General features: G+C 37.1%; 1 protein-coding gene across 1 annotated transcript in view; it reads left to right on the top strand.

The window, feature by feature from the left end:
* Efcab3 (EF-hand calcium binding domain 3) overlaps positions 1 to 19,230 on the top strand; it is a 428,239-nt gene that overhangs the window by 257,987 nt on the left and 151,022 nt on the right. Inside the window, 8 exon segments of the mRNA XM_076935627.1 lie at positions 926 to 1,030; positions 1,785 to 1,838; positions 3,433 to 3,537; positions 6,738 to 6,791; positions 7,808 to 7,912; positions 10,980 to 11,033; positions 11,638 to 11,742; positions 16,387 to 16,440. Of these exon segments, the coding sequence (XP_076791742.1) occupies positions 926 to 1,030; positions 1,785 to 1,838; positions 3,433 to 3,537; positions 6,738 to 6,791; positions 7,808 to 7,912; positions 10,980 to 11,033; positions 11,638 to 11,742; positions 16,387 to 16,440 (636 nt within the window).

Genomic DNA, 19,230 nt, shown 5'->3' with positions numbered 1-19,230 from the left:
CTGTATTCAAGGACTTAATAAGCTTGCATCAAGATACAAAGAACACATTCCTCAGCTGTATTTGTCTTGAGCCTTGTCCTAGCCTGATGTCAAATTCTTGCCTGAGCCTACTCCCTTGTCCTAGCCCAATGTATGTATTCTTGCTAATATCCTTAAAGTGGCACCAAGAGCTCTCCATACACCACCCAGCAGTGATTATATTTTAATCACCCTTTAAGAGTCATGTTAATTATGGCATTTACTTCATTTGTTAAATGTTTAAAGCCAATCAGAAGCATTTTACTTGTTTTCTGATATTTTTATTTCTATATGATTTTTCTCTTTTTATTTCATAGCACCCAAATCTCTATATTAGTAAGATAATAGCTGCCATAAACCTTTGATAAATTCTTCAGATAACTTATAACTTCTAATAATGAGTCTGGAAGATAATCACTTTAGTGTATACAACTATTTGCATGTGTTATAGTTGAAGAGAGAGATGCATAGTGTGGATATCTCTACATTCAGAGTTGCCTTGACACTTTTTAAAATAATTAACTATGTGTATGTCTGTACATGTGAATGTGTATGTGGTGTGTGTGTTTCTGAGTTCAGGTACCTAAGGAGGTTAGGGGCATTGTATACCCCTGGAGCTGAATTACAGGTGGTTGTAAGCTACCCAGCATGGGTACCATCAATCAAAGTCTGTGCCTCTGCAAAAACAGAAACTGCTGAGCCATCTTTCTAGCCCCATCTGCCTTCTTTTATGAGCAGTTAGGGATCATAGTCATTCATCTATAATAGTAGGTACCCTTGTGGAAATGTTTGACGTCAGCGCCCGTTCAGCACCTCTCATGCAATGTAGACATAGATTATATCACTATTTAGAATCCTTAGGTGAAATTTTAAATTCATATATGTAATGATGCATATTGATTTTTAGGAGGAGAAGTGGATGGCAAACATGTGAAAAGTGTTCTATCAAAAATGGGAATAGAGCTTACAGACAATGAACTCTCACAACTGATGGAAAATTTGTCTTTTGATGGTGAGTATTTCAAATACTAAGATGACTTAAAAGTGTTTTTGGCTTTTTTAAGATTAAAAAAAATGTCAGAAATTATCCCCATTTCCTAAGATTGAAGAAATTTAAACCTATATCTAAAAATTAAAATATTAACTTATTCTCAGGGGAAATTTCCTCAAATTTCTACGCAGCTTTCAACTTTTAGCTTGGGAATACATATCCCCACCATGTTGAACTATGCCATCCAAAGGAAGGAGTTATGACGTCCAATAAAAGGAGTATACAATGTTAATCTTACCACATAGGTACCTGTAGGTGACTGTGGAATTAAAAAAGGGAAAGGGTAATGGTTACCTACAAGTGGATAAAACAGGAGAAATGGAAGAAACACACACATGCTCACACACACAAACATGCATGCACAAATATATGCAACATACATACACATATACATGCACACATGCATGCATACCCATGAATATACACGTGCACACACATACATATGCACATATACACAACAAGCATACACACATGCATATACATGCACACACGCATACACACATGCATACAGGCACATATGCACATACACACGCAAGTTGTACATAAACTGAATTTCCCAGTGACTCTACCATGTTCTAAACCTTACTTAATATTATCTCAAATTAATTGAGTTCTTTCTAGGGCAAATAATAAAATCTTAGTTTTACAGAAATAATTTTATTGAATTACAAGTATTTCTCTGTGACCTGAAACTTGTCCCTTTTTTTTTTGGTAGATGATAACAAGATCTTTAAGAACAGGTTACTAGAATCTGTGAAGTCTTTCCAAGGTGAGTGCTCAGCCTGGTGAGGATGCAAATAAGGTTGTGAGACTCATATTTATGTAGCCAACATGACAATGAGTGCTGGATGCTGACATCTCTGAAGACCAATTGCAAATGTGCCCCCTGTGTTCCATCTTTTTTTCGTAATTATACATGGCTGCCTTTTATCATAACAGTTTGAGGTTGTACAACTAAGAGTTTAATATTCCCATTTTGTTTAGTGCTGTTTTTATTTGTGAGCTGTGCTCATTTTTTTTAGTAGTCTGATTTGCTTTTTTATTTTGCTTTGTTTTTTATAATGACCCCCTCATTGTTTTAGGCTTGCTTTCTGGAAACAAAACCAAAACAAAGTAGACCTAGTAATAATCACTCACCATCCATGCCTTATTACCAATGAACTCTTCAATGATGCTGTGACTTAATATTGACTGAAATATTACCTCTTGGGATACTCTGATTCCACAGGAATATGATAGATTGAGCAAAGTTTAATTTCTGTGATATTTTGTCACCTTTCTTTAAGTGCATAAATTTGCAAAATCAACAAGTGTTGCAAAGAGCTGTTTCACTCCTTGAGTGATGGCTTTGTTGAAAACCAACTGCTTAAGACTCTTTCTTTCAGATTATTGCTCATATGAGACTAACCAGAGTCCTGGGATGACTGAGTCTTGTGGCTTTCATTATGCCTTTTTGTTTTGGGGTTGTTTTTGTTTTGTTTTGTTTTGTTTTGTTTTGTTTTGTTTTGTTTTAAGAAGTGAGTTAGGTTTTAAGTGGAAACAAGAGTATAGCGGGCTTGATTATTGCTGGTATAACAGCTTTAATTCCATTACTTGCTAGCACCACTTCTTCTGCAATAGCATTGACACAAGGAGTTAAGACAACTATTTTTGTTAACCATCTGGCAAAAAAAATGTTACTAATGTATTGAGTATACAAAAGGATTTATATAGGTATCTGGAACAATGGATGGTGCTCTATAACCCATTCGAATTATCTGAAGGAGGTTCAGGGTTCAAGAGTTAGAAGCCATCCCAAGTGTCATGACAAATATCATTGGAGTAGTGTTACTTCTAAAATTTACGATGATTGTCATTATAATTAGAAAAAAGTTTAAAGACACCTGTAGGTTATTTGGCATAATCCTGTGTTCCATCTTGCAAGAAGAAGTTCCACACAGGAAAGGAAATGACACATTTCAAATGTGCATATTAAAAAATTATAGAAAAGATTACCAGTAATGCAAAAAAATTGATCAGCAGCAAACAAATGTAAAATTGGGATCTCAGTCATTAACAGTCAGCACTATGTATTGTTCAAATTAATGTTTTCCTTTCATTATCAAAATGCCCTGAACACTTGTTGCCAATTTTAAGCTTTGGTCTGTGTAGGTTTCTCAAATTAAGACTCAAAGAAAGTAGCATGCATTCTAACTTGATAACTGACTTTGAATAGTTTTAGTGGGTCAGTAATGATTCCAGAATCTAAGATTTGTGAGTAATCACACATTACTCACAAAATTCATAATGTGGTATATGTATCAAGAAAATCTAAGAAGTCTTCTTTAGGTGATATTTAATTTTCTCTATGCCATCTTCTTTAGGTGGTAAAGTCGATGTCAACAACCTGAACACAGTTCTGGACAATATGGGAGTCAAACTTTCAAATTCGGAACTTAGAGATCTGAAACAAAACATGCATGTTGGAGGTGAGTATCTGATCAGATAGCAAATGTCTCCATCCCTTTGTGTCACTATAATATACTTGCATAGATGTAGGGACAAGTTCCTAGGTCTGTGTGGATGTGGCACCTGTCAATAATAAATCTGAGGGACTATGGCTTAGGCAGAAAATAGGAGATGGAACATCAAGAGGTGGAAAGGATTCTGGGATGGAGCTGGGCAGATTTGCCTGAAAAGATGTGAGAAGACAGACACATGGTACCTGAGCACAGGTAACCAGCCACGTGGCAGAATGTAGATTAAAATAAATGAGATATTTTAAATTAGATCTAGTCAGAGAAGAGCCTAACTATATGGCCAAGGTGTATGTAAATATATTTTGAGTCTGAGTCTTACTTCTGGGACCATGGGTCTGGGAAGTAGAACCAGACCCAACTTCTATACATAGACTGTATAATTTATAAAGAGGTGGACCTTATTTTCTCAGTTTGGGAGACTGTGAAGTCCTAGAGTAAGACACCTGCATCCAAGAGTGCCTTTTTGCTGTGTCATTACATGGTAGAACCCTCATGGACCAATCTATTAAAAATCCTTATTTTCAGACTAAGGAGAAGCTCTGTGGATAAAGCACTCACCATTCAGGCATGGGGCCCTTTATTCAAATCTCCAGATTCTGTAAAAGAAGGATACAGTAGCATGTGTCTGTCATCCCAGCACATCTACAGTGATCTACAATGACATGGGAGGCAGAGACAGGAGAATCCCCAGAAGCTCAAGAGCCAGGCAGCCTGGCATAGACAGCAGCAAAATCAGTTAGAGATCCTGTCTCCAATAGTGTAGGCGAGGACTAACACCAAGGTTATCTATCCACTGACTACTCCATGTGCATCAATAGCATGTGCACGCACAAGCACACGCATGCCATCAAAATTTTCTAATTCCACCTTTAAATATTATTAAAATGGCAAATAAATTCTATATGAATTTTAAAGAGCACATATATTCAAATAATAGTACCATAGTTTACTTCAAAGAACCTGTATTGTATGTGCATGCGTGTGTGTTGTGTGCATGTGTGTATGTGTGTGTTGTGTGTGTGCATGTGTGTGTGTATGTGTTTTGTGTGTGCATGTGTGTGTGCATGTATGTGTGTGTTGTGTGCATGCATGAGTGTGTGCATATTTATAATATAATAATATTATATTATATTATATATTTATAATATATAATATTATATATTATATATAATATTATATTATTATATTATAATATTATATATATAATATTATATATAATATTATATTATATTATATATTTATAATATAATATAATATTATTAAATATAATAATATTTAAAGGTGGAATTAGAAAATTTTGATGGCATGTGTGTGTGCATGCATGTGTATGTGTGCATGTGTGCATGCGTGCATGCGTGCATGCATGTATGTGTGTTGTGTGCATGCATGCGTGTGTGCATGTGTGTGTTTAATCATTTTCCTAAGGAGAAGGAAGAACCCAAGAAGAGCTGCCCAATAAGAGGAGAAGCACTATTTTATATCATTTATCAAAGCAATTGATTTCATTTTAGGGTATGAGCATCTAATTTCTATTTAAAAAATAAAACATTAACCTTTGGCTTATGAGAATTTTGCTCTCATGAGTACCATATAGTACAAAAGCCTTCCACATTTTGACTATGAGCTCAAACTCTTAGAATAGACTACATCCTAGTCCTTTTTCCTCTCAATCTAGACAAATTTAAGACACTATGAGCCAGTTATGACATCATTAAAATTTTTAAGACTTTAATATTTTAAGTGACAGGAAGTTGGGTGGATGATTTACAAAGTGTTCTTTTGAGCATGTGTTCACTGTGGAGTGGCAGCATCCAGCTGATTAACTTGTGCAGAGGTTCATTTTTGTGTGAGGCATACATGCAAACTCTACTCTTAATAAATGTTCAAAAAACTAATGCACCTATATTAACTGCTACACAACAGATCTTTGACCCACTCTTTCTATGTAGCTGAATTCTTTATCATTTGACTAATGTCTCCCCAACTTTATCCCTAGTCTAGGCCCTATTAGCCAGCCTTACTTCTTATTTCTCAAAGTTCACTTGTCTTACACCCCACGTGTTTGTAAAACCATTCAGTGTTTTTCTTTCTGTGCTTGGCTCTTTGCTTTCTCCTTCCTTCCCAATGTGCATAATTCTAATTTATTTTTCTTGTCTGCTCTTACAACCACACCAGGACTACTTTAATTAAGAGTGATGAAAGTGTATATAGGTGATAAATCTTGGTGGAAACGCTTTCATTTCTCTATTGGTTGCAATATTAAATTGTAAGATGTTCAGGAATATCCTTGAGTATATTAAGGATCATGGGGTCTTTTTTTAAAATCTATTTTGTTATACTGTCTATTGATAGAAGAATGTGATGGTTATCTTTCTACCATAGCAACAAAATACCTGGCACATGTTGTTTATGAAGTAGATGTCTGTATGGCTTAAGAGTTTTGAAAATTCAGAGTCTGATATTGGCATAGCATCACCTCTCATCTGTGTCACCACGTGGAACATATGGTAAAGGTGGCTGTGTGTGTGGAAGCAAACAACTAATTGTATCTTGAACTAGGAGCAGAAAGAGAGGATGGTGCCAAATCCAGACTTACAGACAATCTACTAATGTGCACTACCAATGAGTCCCAAAAGAGCAACCTTCTGGGGTCGTACCTCAGAAGACAGTGCTGTCTGTGGTAGTAACAGGGCTGCAGGAGACCTGATTGTCATTTCCCCTCTGAGCTCCACACTAATTACTACCAGGGAGCTGGAGTGACATTCAGTATGCTTTCTCCCTTTCCCTGTACATCCAGACTGAGGTCACATTCCCCGTGGGATGTCTACTGCACCTTTGCTGTACACCAGGGCTCCCCTTTAGAGCAGTCAAAAATGTAGTTCAGGTCCTTTTTGAAGAAGACACAGGAAACAGTATTAAGCTTCTTAAGTTGATCAACTTGCTGATGTCACTTGGAATCTTCCTTTTTGAATCTTGTTAAGGGAGTAAGGACAAAGTGTTAACCTGGAAAGTATGTGCAGTGGCACATACTGAAGTATGTAAACAATGGAGATGCTGCCCAAAAACTAGTGATACGAGTTACCCCTTACATCTACAGACGGTCCTTCAGTCTCTGTTACATCATAATGTCTTTTAATCTTCTCCTATAGCTGATGAGAAAATTTCACTACAATCACTGATGGAAAAACTGAAAGATTTTTCAGGTGAGTGGAAAGGTTATAAAATTAGGGCTGGGCTATCCTCAATAATGTTTCATATTCAGTAATCTTTCTCAATACCCAATGCCTGGCTTATAAATTCTGGTATTTTTTGTAACTTGTTGACAGAATTTGACTCTACAGCTCTGTGCTTTAAATTTTTCTGTAGTTTTGGAATGGAATTCTATAATCTGTTGTTTATAATGCTACAATTTGCTACAATGGCACTTTGAAAACATAGTAGAGAAAGGCTCAGTAAACCTGAGTCAAATCTTCAAATAATCAAGTCGATGTCCTTGTTATATCCATTGTAATTCTCTTTTAAAAATCAAAAAATTATTTTTGCCTAAGCATAGTATCTCATATCTCTAATCAAGCATTCTGGAGACTGAGGCAGGACTGAGTTCCTAGCCAGTCTCAGCTGTATAACTTTGAGGCTGGTATGGAACACATAGGGACTCTGTCTCAAAAGTAAAGAAGCAAATAAATAAATGTAAAAAATATTTTTGAAGAAAATTTTATATATATATATATATATATATATATATATATATATATATATATATTAGGCCTGATGAGATGACTCAGTAAGTGAAGGTGCATGCTGCCATGCCTAATAAAGAAAACGTCAGGTCCTAGGACCCACATGGTGGAAGGAGAGAAGTAACTCCTCCAAGTTCCTCTGGCCTCCACACCTGCACCATGGCATGTGTATACCATATACGTATACATGTCTATATGTGTGTGTGCACACACACACACTAAAAAATAAATGTAATAAATTAACTTTATCAGATTTTATTCTGGATGTTATTATTTACTCATTGTAAAAAATAGCTTATTTATATCATGAATATAAATTTAGCCTAACAAGTTTATTGTTCTAATAGTTTTAAAAAGATTTCTTTTTACTTTTATCTTTGACCTGAAAATGGGGATACTTTTAATTATAAGGAAACTCTTTTTGTTAGCCGACATGAGCATAGCCTGAACTGTGGTCCTTAGCCAGTCTCTTTTGACAGGTGAGAAGATTGAGGCCAGTGACGTCCAGAGTGTCCTGGAGAACCTAGATATCGAGCTCACAGACCAGGAGATTGAGGAGCTAATGAAAAACTTGCCCCTCGATGGTAAGTCAGTGGGAGCTTCTTGTGAGATTAAATTTCATTTAATTGTTGCAAAGAATTAAAGAATAATTTTAAAGATCAGAGATACATATGAAAATTATCAGTGTCAGTGTTTGTTTAAGAAACCAGGCAGCCCTTGATACATGTTTCCTGTTCCTGCTGCCACACAATTAAGGAACTCACATATAAATAAAATAATAAATAAATAAATAAATAAATACCTAAGGAAAAAATGAAAGAAACTAAAAATAACATCAGAATTTAAAAGAAAGAAAAGGTACATTTATGTGTTGACATAATAGACTTATTACAGAGACACATTTAGCATATTGAGAAAGATGATTAATTTCATTGTTAGAGATGAAAAGTTCCGGTAGAATATTGTTAAACTCTACTGAGAATAACTCATATAAATAATAATGGATTGATAAATAGTCCAATGAGAAGTATGGTAGAGCTAGAGAGCTAGCACACTGATTCAAAACACTGGCTGCTCTTCCAGAGGACCTGGGCTCAGTTCCCAGCACCCACATGGTGGATCACAACTGTCTGTAACTTCAGTTTTAAAGAATTTAATACTCCTTCTCACGTCTTCAGACACCAGGCATGCAGATGGTGAACAGACATTTGAGTAGACAAAACACCCACATGTATATAATAAAAATATATGTATGATCTAATGGTGTACTCATCACAATTGTTCATTTTGGAGTATTTCTGTTATCCCCACACAGAAACGCCACACCCAGTGCCAGTCATTCCTCACCCCCAATCCTTCTACATTAATAGTATAGCCACTAACCCGTCTTCATCAATTTGCCTATTGTAAACAGTTCCTATAAATGGGATTGTATAATGTCTTATTACGTACCAATACTTTGTTACTGAATAATCTTGCATAATAGAAATATCACATTTTATGTATTATTTATCTGTTCACTGGTAAATGAGTATTTAATTACTTCCAAGTTTGGGCATGTATGGATGGTCCTGCAAGTATTCACATACAAGTTTTTGTGTTGATGCATGTTTTAACTTTTCTAGGACATTTCTAGAAGCAAAATTGCTGGGCCATATTGTAACTTTTTATTTAATGATTAAATAAAACCAGGCTAGGGGCTGAAGAAATGACTTAGTAGTTAAGACCTCCTTTCGAGAAAACGGGAGTTCAGTTCCCAGCATCCACATCATGTATGTAACCGTGAGATTTTCCACCCACACCCCAGTTCCCAAATAGTAACTTAATGGCTAATTATTTTTAACAAAATAAATAAATGCTTGTGGCCTTTTGTTAGGCTTGCTCCCTGACTCGCTCTTAACTTATTTAACCCATTTATACTATTCTATGTCTACCACATGGCTGGTTATCTCTCCTCAGTTTCATACATCTGACTTCCTCAGAGTCTGGGTGGCAAATCCCCCACCTCTGACTATTTCCCATAGTTCCAATCTTCCTACCAGAACTCCCACCTTGTAGTTCCTGCCTTTTGCTAATAGGACATCAGCTTTTTATTGACAGATGATGTTTCCACACAGTACACAAGAGATTATTCCTACAATGTGGTCCAAATCATGTGTAACTCCATTTCCATGAGATCTGATTCCTTCTTACCTGCACATACACACACACACGCACACATGCACACACATACACATATTCAAACACACATACACATGCAGACACACATACACACATACAAACACACATACACATGCACACACACATACAGAGAGAGAGAGATATTAAATAAATATTAAAATAAATCTTTAAAAGTAAGGCAGACTATCTTCCAAAGTGGCTGTAGTGCTTTATACTTCCAGCAGCAGAGTATAAGTATTGTAGTAATTTTAGGGGGTAGGTTCTGCCCCACTCTATCCCATTTAGCTCTGGGTAAATGACAGTGAGACATCAGATTTTATTAACAAGCTGCTGGCATTGTACTGGGCAAGTTCTGAACCATTCTAACCCAGCTAGGCTATCAATAACCAGATGAATGCCCTGTTACTTACCAGTTGAGTCTTGCTCTATTCCATGTGTGTCCTCAAGGTAAGCTTCTCTAGACCACGTGCTCATGGTCCCTCCTCATGGTCCCTCCTGCCTCATGACAACCCCCTCTTCCCTTTTCTTTTCTCTTTCTCTCTCCACTCTCCCTCGTGGTCATTCCTGAGACAACCTACTCAATTATAAGTACTGCTTTCCTATTCTCTTTGCCAAGTCATAGACTCCAGCCTTTAGTCACCCATCAGACATTATTGGGTAGCATTCTTTATAGCACATTGGTCAATATAATGCCCACATCTAAAATGCAACTTGATTTTGTGGCACAGAGCCCAGCATCTGAATATACACTGCACAAGACCAACATCAACATGTTCTCCTTTTTAGTCCAATAAAAGGCTCTTTCGCTTACAATAATAAACTGTATATAATAAGAACAATTATGAAACAAACTTTGAATGATGTTGGCATCCTTATTAAAAGTGAACTGATTGTAAACAAGAAGAATTACTTCTATGGGTTGTCTTCCATTGTCTCTATGGTCCATGTTATCCAGGAGCCCCATAGCTCTGATTATTGTTATTTTATAGTGAGTCTTCAGGTTATAAAGCATGAGCCTTCCACCTTTGTCCTTCATTTTCAAGGTTACTTGGGCCCTTTTACCAAATGCATCTTAGTATCAGCCCTTCACTTTACACAAACAATTTAGTGTGGGATTTGATAGATCACACTGAGTCTTTAGATCAGTTTGAGAGAGAACACCATGTTCATAATAGTAAGTAATAATTGCAATGAACCTTGGACACAGTTGATTTGAGTCTTTGAAAATTTCATTCTATCATGTTTATAATTTTTACAGTGTAAATGTTCTCTTTGTAAAATTTATTCTAAAACATTTTATTCTATAGATGCTATTACACTTGGAATTGCTTTCACTTAATTATATTCAAAATGTAATTGATGTTTACAAACAAATGAACAGTTTTAAATGCTTGGGGTTTTTATTGCTAATTTCATACTATTTTGCTAGTCTCAGATTTATCATAACATAATTTATGGCTTATCTTACAGAATCTGGAAAGTTGTACAATAACAGGCTGATGAAGAATGTGAAGGATCTCAAAAGTAAGGACCCCCAGGACAAGGCATAGTATCCAAATTCTCCAGACCTCATGCAATCCAGTGACTGGGGCCCCTAAGATACACAGTTGTAACTCATTGAGCATACATTTTATCTACTGTTATAATATAGTTTGGGTGATATACAGCCTATTATATTTTTATATTTATTCCATTTTTTCTCTAAATAAAAAGACCAAAACAAAGACCTGTCCATGATTAAAGTACACCGTGGAGCCACAGAGATAACCAACATAAATACAAAATGACCTGGCTCTTTGTGCAATGGAATAAAGTTGGTATCAATAGTCCACTTTTCTAGACCCTATAACAATGTTTATCAGTAAGAATCCATTTATCAATAAGAATCCATTTATCAGTAGGAATAATTTAAACCAGCACATCTGGCTTCCATGTTCTGTTAAGACATGCTGAGCATTACCGAAATGTAATGTTACAAAACCATGAGATTTTAGAATTTTTAAACCTCTTATTTAGTTTTAGAAATACAATTATTTAAGTTTAGTGCAGATAAAACCTCTTTCTCTTTCTTATTTTGCTATCAAATGTGACTTTTTTTCCAATTTTGCTTTACTATCTTTTTTCTAAGTGGGGAAGATCAAAAAGGACAACCTCCATGCATCTTTGGAAAATATGGGGATCAAACTCTCAATGGAGGAATTTGCCGAAGTGACAGAAAACCTAGAAACTGATGGTGAGCAATAGGATGGACTTAAATCATCTGTTGACTTTTTCTCCTATATGATGAAATATTTAAAATTATAATCAATATTGAGTAAATATTTTAAAATTTAAAGGATGTCCCAATGCTAAGGTAAGAGTATGCAATTTAGAAAAATAAACAAAAATTAATATATTTCTGTGTGGAATACAAGAATGACTAGGGCTAGCAGAATTAGTAAGACATTAGGAAGGGGGGACATACAGTGCAGTGGCTCAGTGCTTGTCTAACATACATAATGCCCTGCATTTAATCCTCTGAAAAGAGAAAAGGAAAGGAGGGGGAAGGAAGAGGAAAGGAAAGGAGGAGAGTGAGAGAGAGGGAGGAAGAGGAGGAAGAAGAGGAAGAGAAATGGGGCAGGGAAGGAAGGGAAGGAAGGAAAGAATGAAGGAAGCTAGGCAAGGAGAAAAGGAAGAGAGAAAAGAATAAAGAGAAAGAGTAAGAAGTGTAATGTGGGAGAAATAATAAAGCAATCTGGAATGAAGTATGTGGCAGAAGCTCCAGACCCATAGTTAGGGTTAGGGTTAGGGTTAGGGTCAGGGTCAGGGTCAGGGTCAGGGTCAGGGTGTCAGGATTAGGGTTAAGGTTAGGGGGTTAGGGTTAGGGTTAGGGTTAGGGTTAGGGTTAGGGTTAGGGTTAGGGTTGGTTAGGGTTAGGGTCAGGGTCAGGGTCAGGGTTAGGGTTAGGGTTAGGGTTAGGGTTAGGGTTAGGGTTAAGATTAGGGTTAAGGTCAGGGTCAGAGTCAGGGTCATGGTCAGGGTCAGGGTCAGGGTCTGGGTCAGGGTCAGGGTTAGGGTCAGGGTTACTGTATCTTATTTGTTCTGCTGCTTATGGCTATCTGCTGTCTATCGACACTCTTTTTGGTAAATGCACCACATAAGCTAAGCAGTGGTTTAACTGTAAAACCCTATGTGCATAGTCCTGTTGTTTGAGCTGTTATCCTGCATATTCCTGAGGGATTCTTTGTTATTGAAGTCATCCCTTCTTCTGCCTCATGTCTGGATGGCTTACTCTGTCTCCATTCCTGTCTTCCTTTCTCTGTGCTTGGACAACTCCTCTATTCACCCATGTGAAAGCTTAAGTTCTCATGGTTGCATCAGGTCAATATTGATTGTTTTTTACTTTTTAAAAGGACAATAAGTTTACTACAGAAATATTTCATAATGTATATCATGTACTCTGACTATAGTCACCCTCTATTACCCTCTCTCCTTGTGTTTGTGTGTATGTGTGTTGTCTCTAATTTCTGCCTAGAAAGACACATTTATCTGAATCTAGTTTATTTCACTTAGTATGATTACCCCCAGTTCCATCTACTTTGCTGCTCTTTTGTCTGAATTAAAACTCCATTGTGCAGGTAAAACCACCTTTCCTTTAGTCATTCATTGATTAGTAGTCTCCCAGGCTGATTCCCAAGTTATCCATTATGAATAACTCTGCAGTAAACACTGTTCGCAGATAGCTCTGTGGCACACTGACTTGGATGCCCTCTGGCTTACATTCAGCAGTAGTATAGCTAGGTCATTTGGTAGCTTCAGTTTTAGCGTTTCGAGAAACATCCATAATTTTTATACCACCAACAGTTTATAAGTGGTCCTTGCTTACCCTCCCCCACATTCTCTTCTGTAAAAGTATATTTTATTCACCAATGAAATTGTCATCTTGGATGCTTACTGTTGAATAAGCTGACCCTTCTAGTCTTTCTGAACTCTGGCTGGCAGGTTCAACTCAGCTGTTCAGGCTCAAACTCCTCTCCACACTGACTGATTTAACCAGCTTTCTCTCAGCTTCTCACCGAATTGTTCTGCTTGGCTTGACCTCAAACTAACTCTGGCAATTTGTTCTAATCTTCTGGCTCCTTCTTATTCTCTGGCTTCAACTGCCTCTGCTGATCTGTACTGAACTGCATGAACTCACAAACTCAACTCCACTTCACTGCATTCACTATATTGACTCCCATCTGACTCTCCCTGCACTGTTCTTAAACAACTTCTCTTTTCTGCGCTGTTCTAGTTAAAGTTGGAGTTATCCTATCTCTGACTCATTCTGTCAAATCTTTCTCTGATTCATCACTTTGTCTGCCCCTCAATCAGACATTACTTTCAAACATGGCTGCTTTCTTCTACAGACTAATTTTACCTTAAAGGTATGTGCTAAGAGTGTGTCCGTATTCCAGTCAGAGGGATTAAAAATGTGTGGCATGTCTGTATTCCAGCCAATCACACAGGCCTAGATCTTCGGATCCAATCCCTTGCCAGAGCAGTCATGTTGCTAGATTAAAATTCTTCTACACTCTCCAGAGTTTCTTGAGGATAGCCATTCTGAGTGAATGACAGAAAATCTCAGTAACAATTTCATTTGTAATACTCTGATGGCTAAAGATGCTGAACACTTTTATATGTATCAACTTATAATTTGTGCTTCTGTTGGACCGGAAAGTCTCAACTCTGGGACACACAGTGCACAGAGACACAGAGACCAAGATTGGTGCAATCAGCAAGAGGAATCTTTATTCCCGTGTGTCAGGGTCACTTTACTCTCTCAGGAGGAAGGACCCCGAATTTCTGAAGCACACACCTTTTATATTTTAGCATAGGTAGACTTTAACAACTGCAAAACTTGTTTAAACCTAATTGGACACTTTGCTTAGCCTTTAAACTTACTGGCCACACTCACTCAAGCAATTATTTCTGGTGGGCTATGTTTATCCAGGGCTGTGAAGGACACAGCTGGTTACTAATCAATACACTCTGCGGTTTTCCTCTGAATTGTTTTTTTAACTCTCTCTCCCTGCTATCAGGATGGCTTGACCAGCAGGGTGGTTTTGTCTCTAATCCGCCCTTTCTGCTCTGTTCCCTTGGTTGTTGTGGGTTTGTCAGGGTGGTCTCATGCTTCCTTTGAGAACTGTCTATTCTGCTCATTTGGCCAACTATTAGATGTTCATTTGCTCTTCTGTTGTTTGCTTTGTAAAATTCTCTGTGCAGACAGGATGTAGATAAACAGCTGACAATGATTTTCTTCATTCTAAAGGCCAAATCTTGTTCACTGCTTCCTCCACTGGGCAGAATCTTTCTAATCCAGTCAAATTCTATTGGTCAAGTCTTGCTATGGTCCTACTGAGTGTGCTATCCCCTGTGACTATATCTTGAAGTATTATCCTGTAGTGGTTTCAAATATACAGATGTTACATTAGCACTGTGACCCATTTTAAGTTGGTTGTTTTATAGGGAGAGTAGTAGGAATCTACTTTGTCTTCTGTGAGTGTGTCTATACAGTGCCCAGAACATTTATCAAAGTGGCTGACATTTCTCCAGTGTATAGTTTTATACATTTGTCAAAATCTGGAAGTGGGGGTAGCTGTGTGGGTTTGTTTATGGGCCCTCCCTTCTGTTCCAGTTGTCTATATATCTGTTTATCTGCTAATAGATAACTGGTTTGTTGCTATAGCTCTGTAGCATAAATTAAAATCAGCATTGCTTTTTTTCTCTCAAGATTATTTATCTATTTGGGTTCTTTTGTGTGTTCATATGGATTTTAGGATTATTACTCTATTTCTGTGAATAATTTCATTGGGACTTTAATAGTAATTACATTGAGTATGTAGGTCACTTTCTGTAATGTAGTATTTTTCATAATCTTGGTTCTGCACCTACATAAAATATAAGGGGACTTTCAATATGAAAGTATCTTTGGGTTTTTTTCACTGTTGTATGGTTTTCATTGTAAAGATCTTTCACCTCATTGGTGGGGTTCCTGTACATGTGGAAAGAGAGTAGACTGGGATGGTGGGTAGTATGATTTTCCTGATTTTTTTCTCAGAAATGTTTATTATTGGCTTATAGAAAAGCTGCTTATTTTCATGTGATGGTTTTGTAGCCTGTACTTTGCTAAGAATCAGATTTATCAGATCTGAGTCTTCTGGAGGTTCTTTAGAGACCTGTAAGTATAATTTAAATATAGTTCTTAGCATCTGCAAGACAAACTAATGGATTCTTTTTCTTTCCTTTTAATAATCCCTTTATTTTTCTCTGTAGCCTTATTGCTGCCCCTCCCTATTATTTAAGTAGAAATGTCTCTCAGGGCTCAAGTGAGATTGGGTTTGAACTGGAGCTGGACAGTTCTTCTCAGATGGCCTAGGGATGAAACCCACCAGCAGAGCCCCTGCAAGATCCTGAGGCCCTAAGCTTCATCTCCAAGACTCAAAATTAATTAAATGGTTCAAATTAGAATGATTATAGGGTGTCTGAAATATTGAGAAGGATTGGACACACATGCTACGGCACATGTGTGGACATCAGAGGACAGTTTATAGGAAGTCAGTTCTCTTCTTCCCCCATGTGGGTCCTGGAGGTAGAACTTAGAACTTCAGGATTGGTAGCACGTGCCTTCACCTGAGCCACCTCACTGGCCACTGATTACAAATGTTTAAAGGAGAATGAACAAGTTTCTGACAGATATTCTTAATATGGCATAATTCCTAAAAATCCAAAAAAGCTTAAGAAGTGTCAGAATTAACAATGTGAGTTGAATGTAGCTGGATTTCATTATCTATCCATAAGCTGCATCTGTTTTCTGAGCTCACACTCTTAATTGTATGTTTCTGTTGAACACTTACAGCAAAGGGGAATGCTGATCTGCAGAAAGTGATGGAAAAAGTGAAAGCCGTTACAGGTGAGCAGGAACCTGGCCACCTAAGGCTTTTTATTGCTTCTATTATAACGCTTCACCATTGGCCTTAATTGCTGTGGTGATTCTGTTGCTTTGCTTCATTGTATAAACATTGCTTAAATTGGACTCTAAAATTAGACTCTTGGTAGTAACATTTTAGTGTTATATCTTGGTAGAGATATATTTATTTTCTAAAATAATTTTCACGTATGTCTTCTCTTGGTTAACACAATAAAGATAAACAGAAATAATGTTTAAGATCTTCACAATTGAAGCTGAATATGGTTGCAAATTCTTGTAATCTCAGCACTTGGGAGGCAGAGGCAGGAAGATTATAAGTTTGATGCCAACCTGGACTACATGGCAAGACACTGTCTCAAAAGGAAAAAAATGACTCTAATCCCCCCTGAATTTCTGGTTTTTGAAAGTGCATGGTTCCTCCTAATTAGAAGATAGACACTTCTTTCCTTACCCATAAACTATACAGAAACTTCATTAGGGGAAAACTGCCTTGCAAGACTCCTTTCCTCACTAGCTACTATGCACACACAGTCAAATGTCAGCTTCAACCAACCAGGAGAGTGCTAACTCAGCTAAGTAGGGAAGTGATTATTCCTGGAAGGAACTACAGAACTAGCCAGTATGTGCTGGTGAGAACTGGAACACATCTAGGAGAGGAACTTGAGAATGCTGTAGCAAAGTGGTGTGCCCCATGCAAGGAAGTTTACTGACACAAAGACGTGCTCCTGTAGCTCAGGTTTGAGTGCAAGGTGTGCAGTCAAACTTACTGTTAAGATGGCTCCTAGATACTGAGAAAACAATGTTTCTTGTTAAATTACTTAGAAATTTCAGAAATTCTTTAGAAGTATATGGGGACAAAACAAAAAAAATTTAAAGAAATTGAGTGTGGAGTCTATTACCTAAGACCCAAAAGAGACATTGATGAGGTGACTATATTGACTTGACCAAGACAGCAAGTCTACCTATAAAATTTCCTGTTTTCCGTCTCAGATCCCATTTCCTGGCAGAGCTAGGACTTTGATGGACAGACTTGATTAGACTGCAGGCTCAACTTTCTCTGACCTCCTCTTGCTTTTCTAGTCTTATCTTGATCCCAGCTCCAGCATGGTTTTCTTAGCAAACACAAAATATTGACCCCTTTAAGGCTGCCATTGAGGCATTTAAACTTTGCTCTACCACATCTCAAGTAGCTAAGCATCAGCCATCAAATGCTACATTTACAATTACAATTTTCTCAAAGTTCTCAAAGTTATAAATGCATGTAAGCAAAGCTGTCTTAAATCACAAAAGGGATGTTATCAGGCCTATCCAAATTTGGGTGACAGGTATTTGTGTTACAAGCAAAATCACACTCAAACTGGCATACTTGGAGTGATAAGTAAGGATCTGGAGTTTGTTCACAGCATAGGAATTACAGACTAAGAAATGTCTGTCTGTCCTCTGTCCACATGAGAATTCTATGGGATAGTCAGGAAACAAGAGATGAAAAAAATACAATAGTTATGTAATAAAAGAAGGTAGGAAGGAAGAAAATAGAAGAATAGAAGAACATAGTAACTATTTCATGTTGATAACATACCAACTTCTACACAGATTCTTTTCCAAATTAATCTAAAATTTTCCTCTAACTTGAGTATTAATTGAGCAAATATTTAAAGCAAATTATTAAAAATTTGTCCTTTTTTTTACTACCGTCATGAGTTAACATACCATTTTTGTGACCTATAATTGAGGCAATTTGTAAGTTTCCAGATAGTCTAATAGGAATTTGTTTTTTTAATGGTTACTTATACTAATATACTTGAGTTCCATGGTATATTTTTATGCTATAAAAATCAAAGTATGTGGAGCTAGAGAGATGGTTCAGTAGTTAAGAACATTGATCATTCTTTTAGAGAACCCATGTTCAATTTCCAGTACAAACATGATGGGTCACAACTGACTGTAACTCAGTTCCAAGAGACCAGACACCCTCACACAGACATACATAAAGGCAAAATCTAACACACGCCCCTCCCGTGTCACCCCACGCTGGTGGACGAAAAACACGAGAGACGCAATTCAGGTAGTTACTGCAAACGAGGACTTTTTACTCTGTGTCAGCAAACGCGGAAAGACGCGGAAGGGCGGAAGAAAGAGGAAGGGCTGAGATCTGGAAGGGGCCTAGCTTAAATACAGCCTAGAGTGACGTATTCACTTCTGATTGGCTGTTCGCTCACCACCCAATATTATGCCTCGGGATTGGCAGTGACTTTGGCACGCTTCCTGCCTTAGCAGCTGCGCAGATAATTGTTTACATCTGGAGAAGACACATGGCCAGCGCCATCTTGAAATGGAAGATTATATCACCGTTAACAACGGCTTCCTACAGCAAAACACCAATGCACAAAAAATAAAAATAAATTTAAAAAGCAAAGTGTGGGTAACCAATATAAATTGATACATGTCATATAACTGCAAAATAAAATACAGATGAAATATTTTATACATGGCATAAAGTAAAAGTATCTTAGATACCCAACTTATTTTAAACAATATATAATACTACATTCCTTATATATTTTATTCAATAAAGTGTTGCTTCTACGTGAAAAGCAAAATCATGATTCAGAGCACTTCTTTCAGTATGAAACAAAATGAATTTCATGAGCATTTGAAACAGACTGTTGGGCTTCAGCCCATCTCTAATATCTTAATGCAGTTTATAAATGCGTGACATTTGTGGAGATGTAAGATCAGATTCATAGCTTCCCTCAGATTTTCAAAGGGAGT

Source organism: Arvicanthis niloticus, chromosome 6 (genome assembly GCF_011762505.2).
Source record: "Arvicanthis niloticus isolate mArvNil1 chromosome 6, mArvNil1.pat.X, whole genome shotgun sequence".
Taxonomy (NCBI): domain Eukaryota; kingdom Metazoa; phylum Chordata; class Mammalia; order Rodentia; family Muridae; genus Arvicanthis; species Arvicanthis niloticus.
Note: the sequence above shows the minus strand (reverse complement) of the source record. Positions and strands in the feature narration are given on the sequence as shown.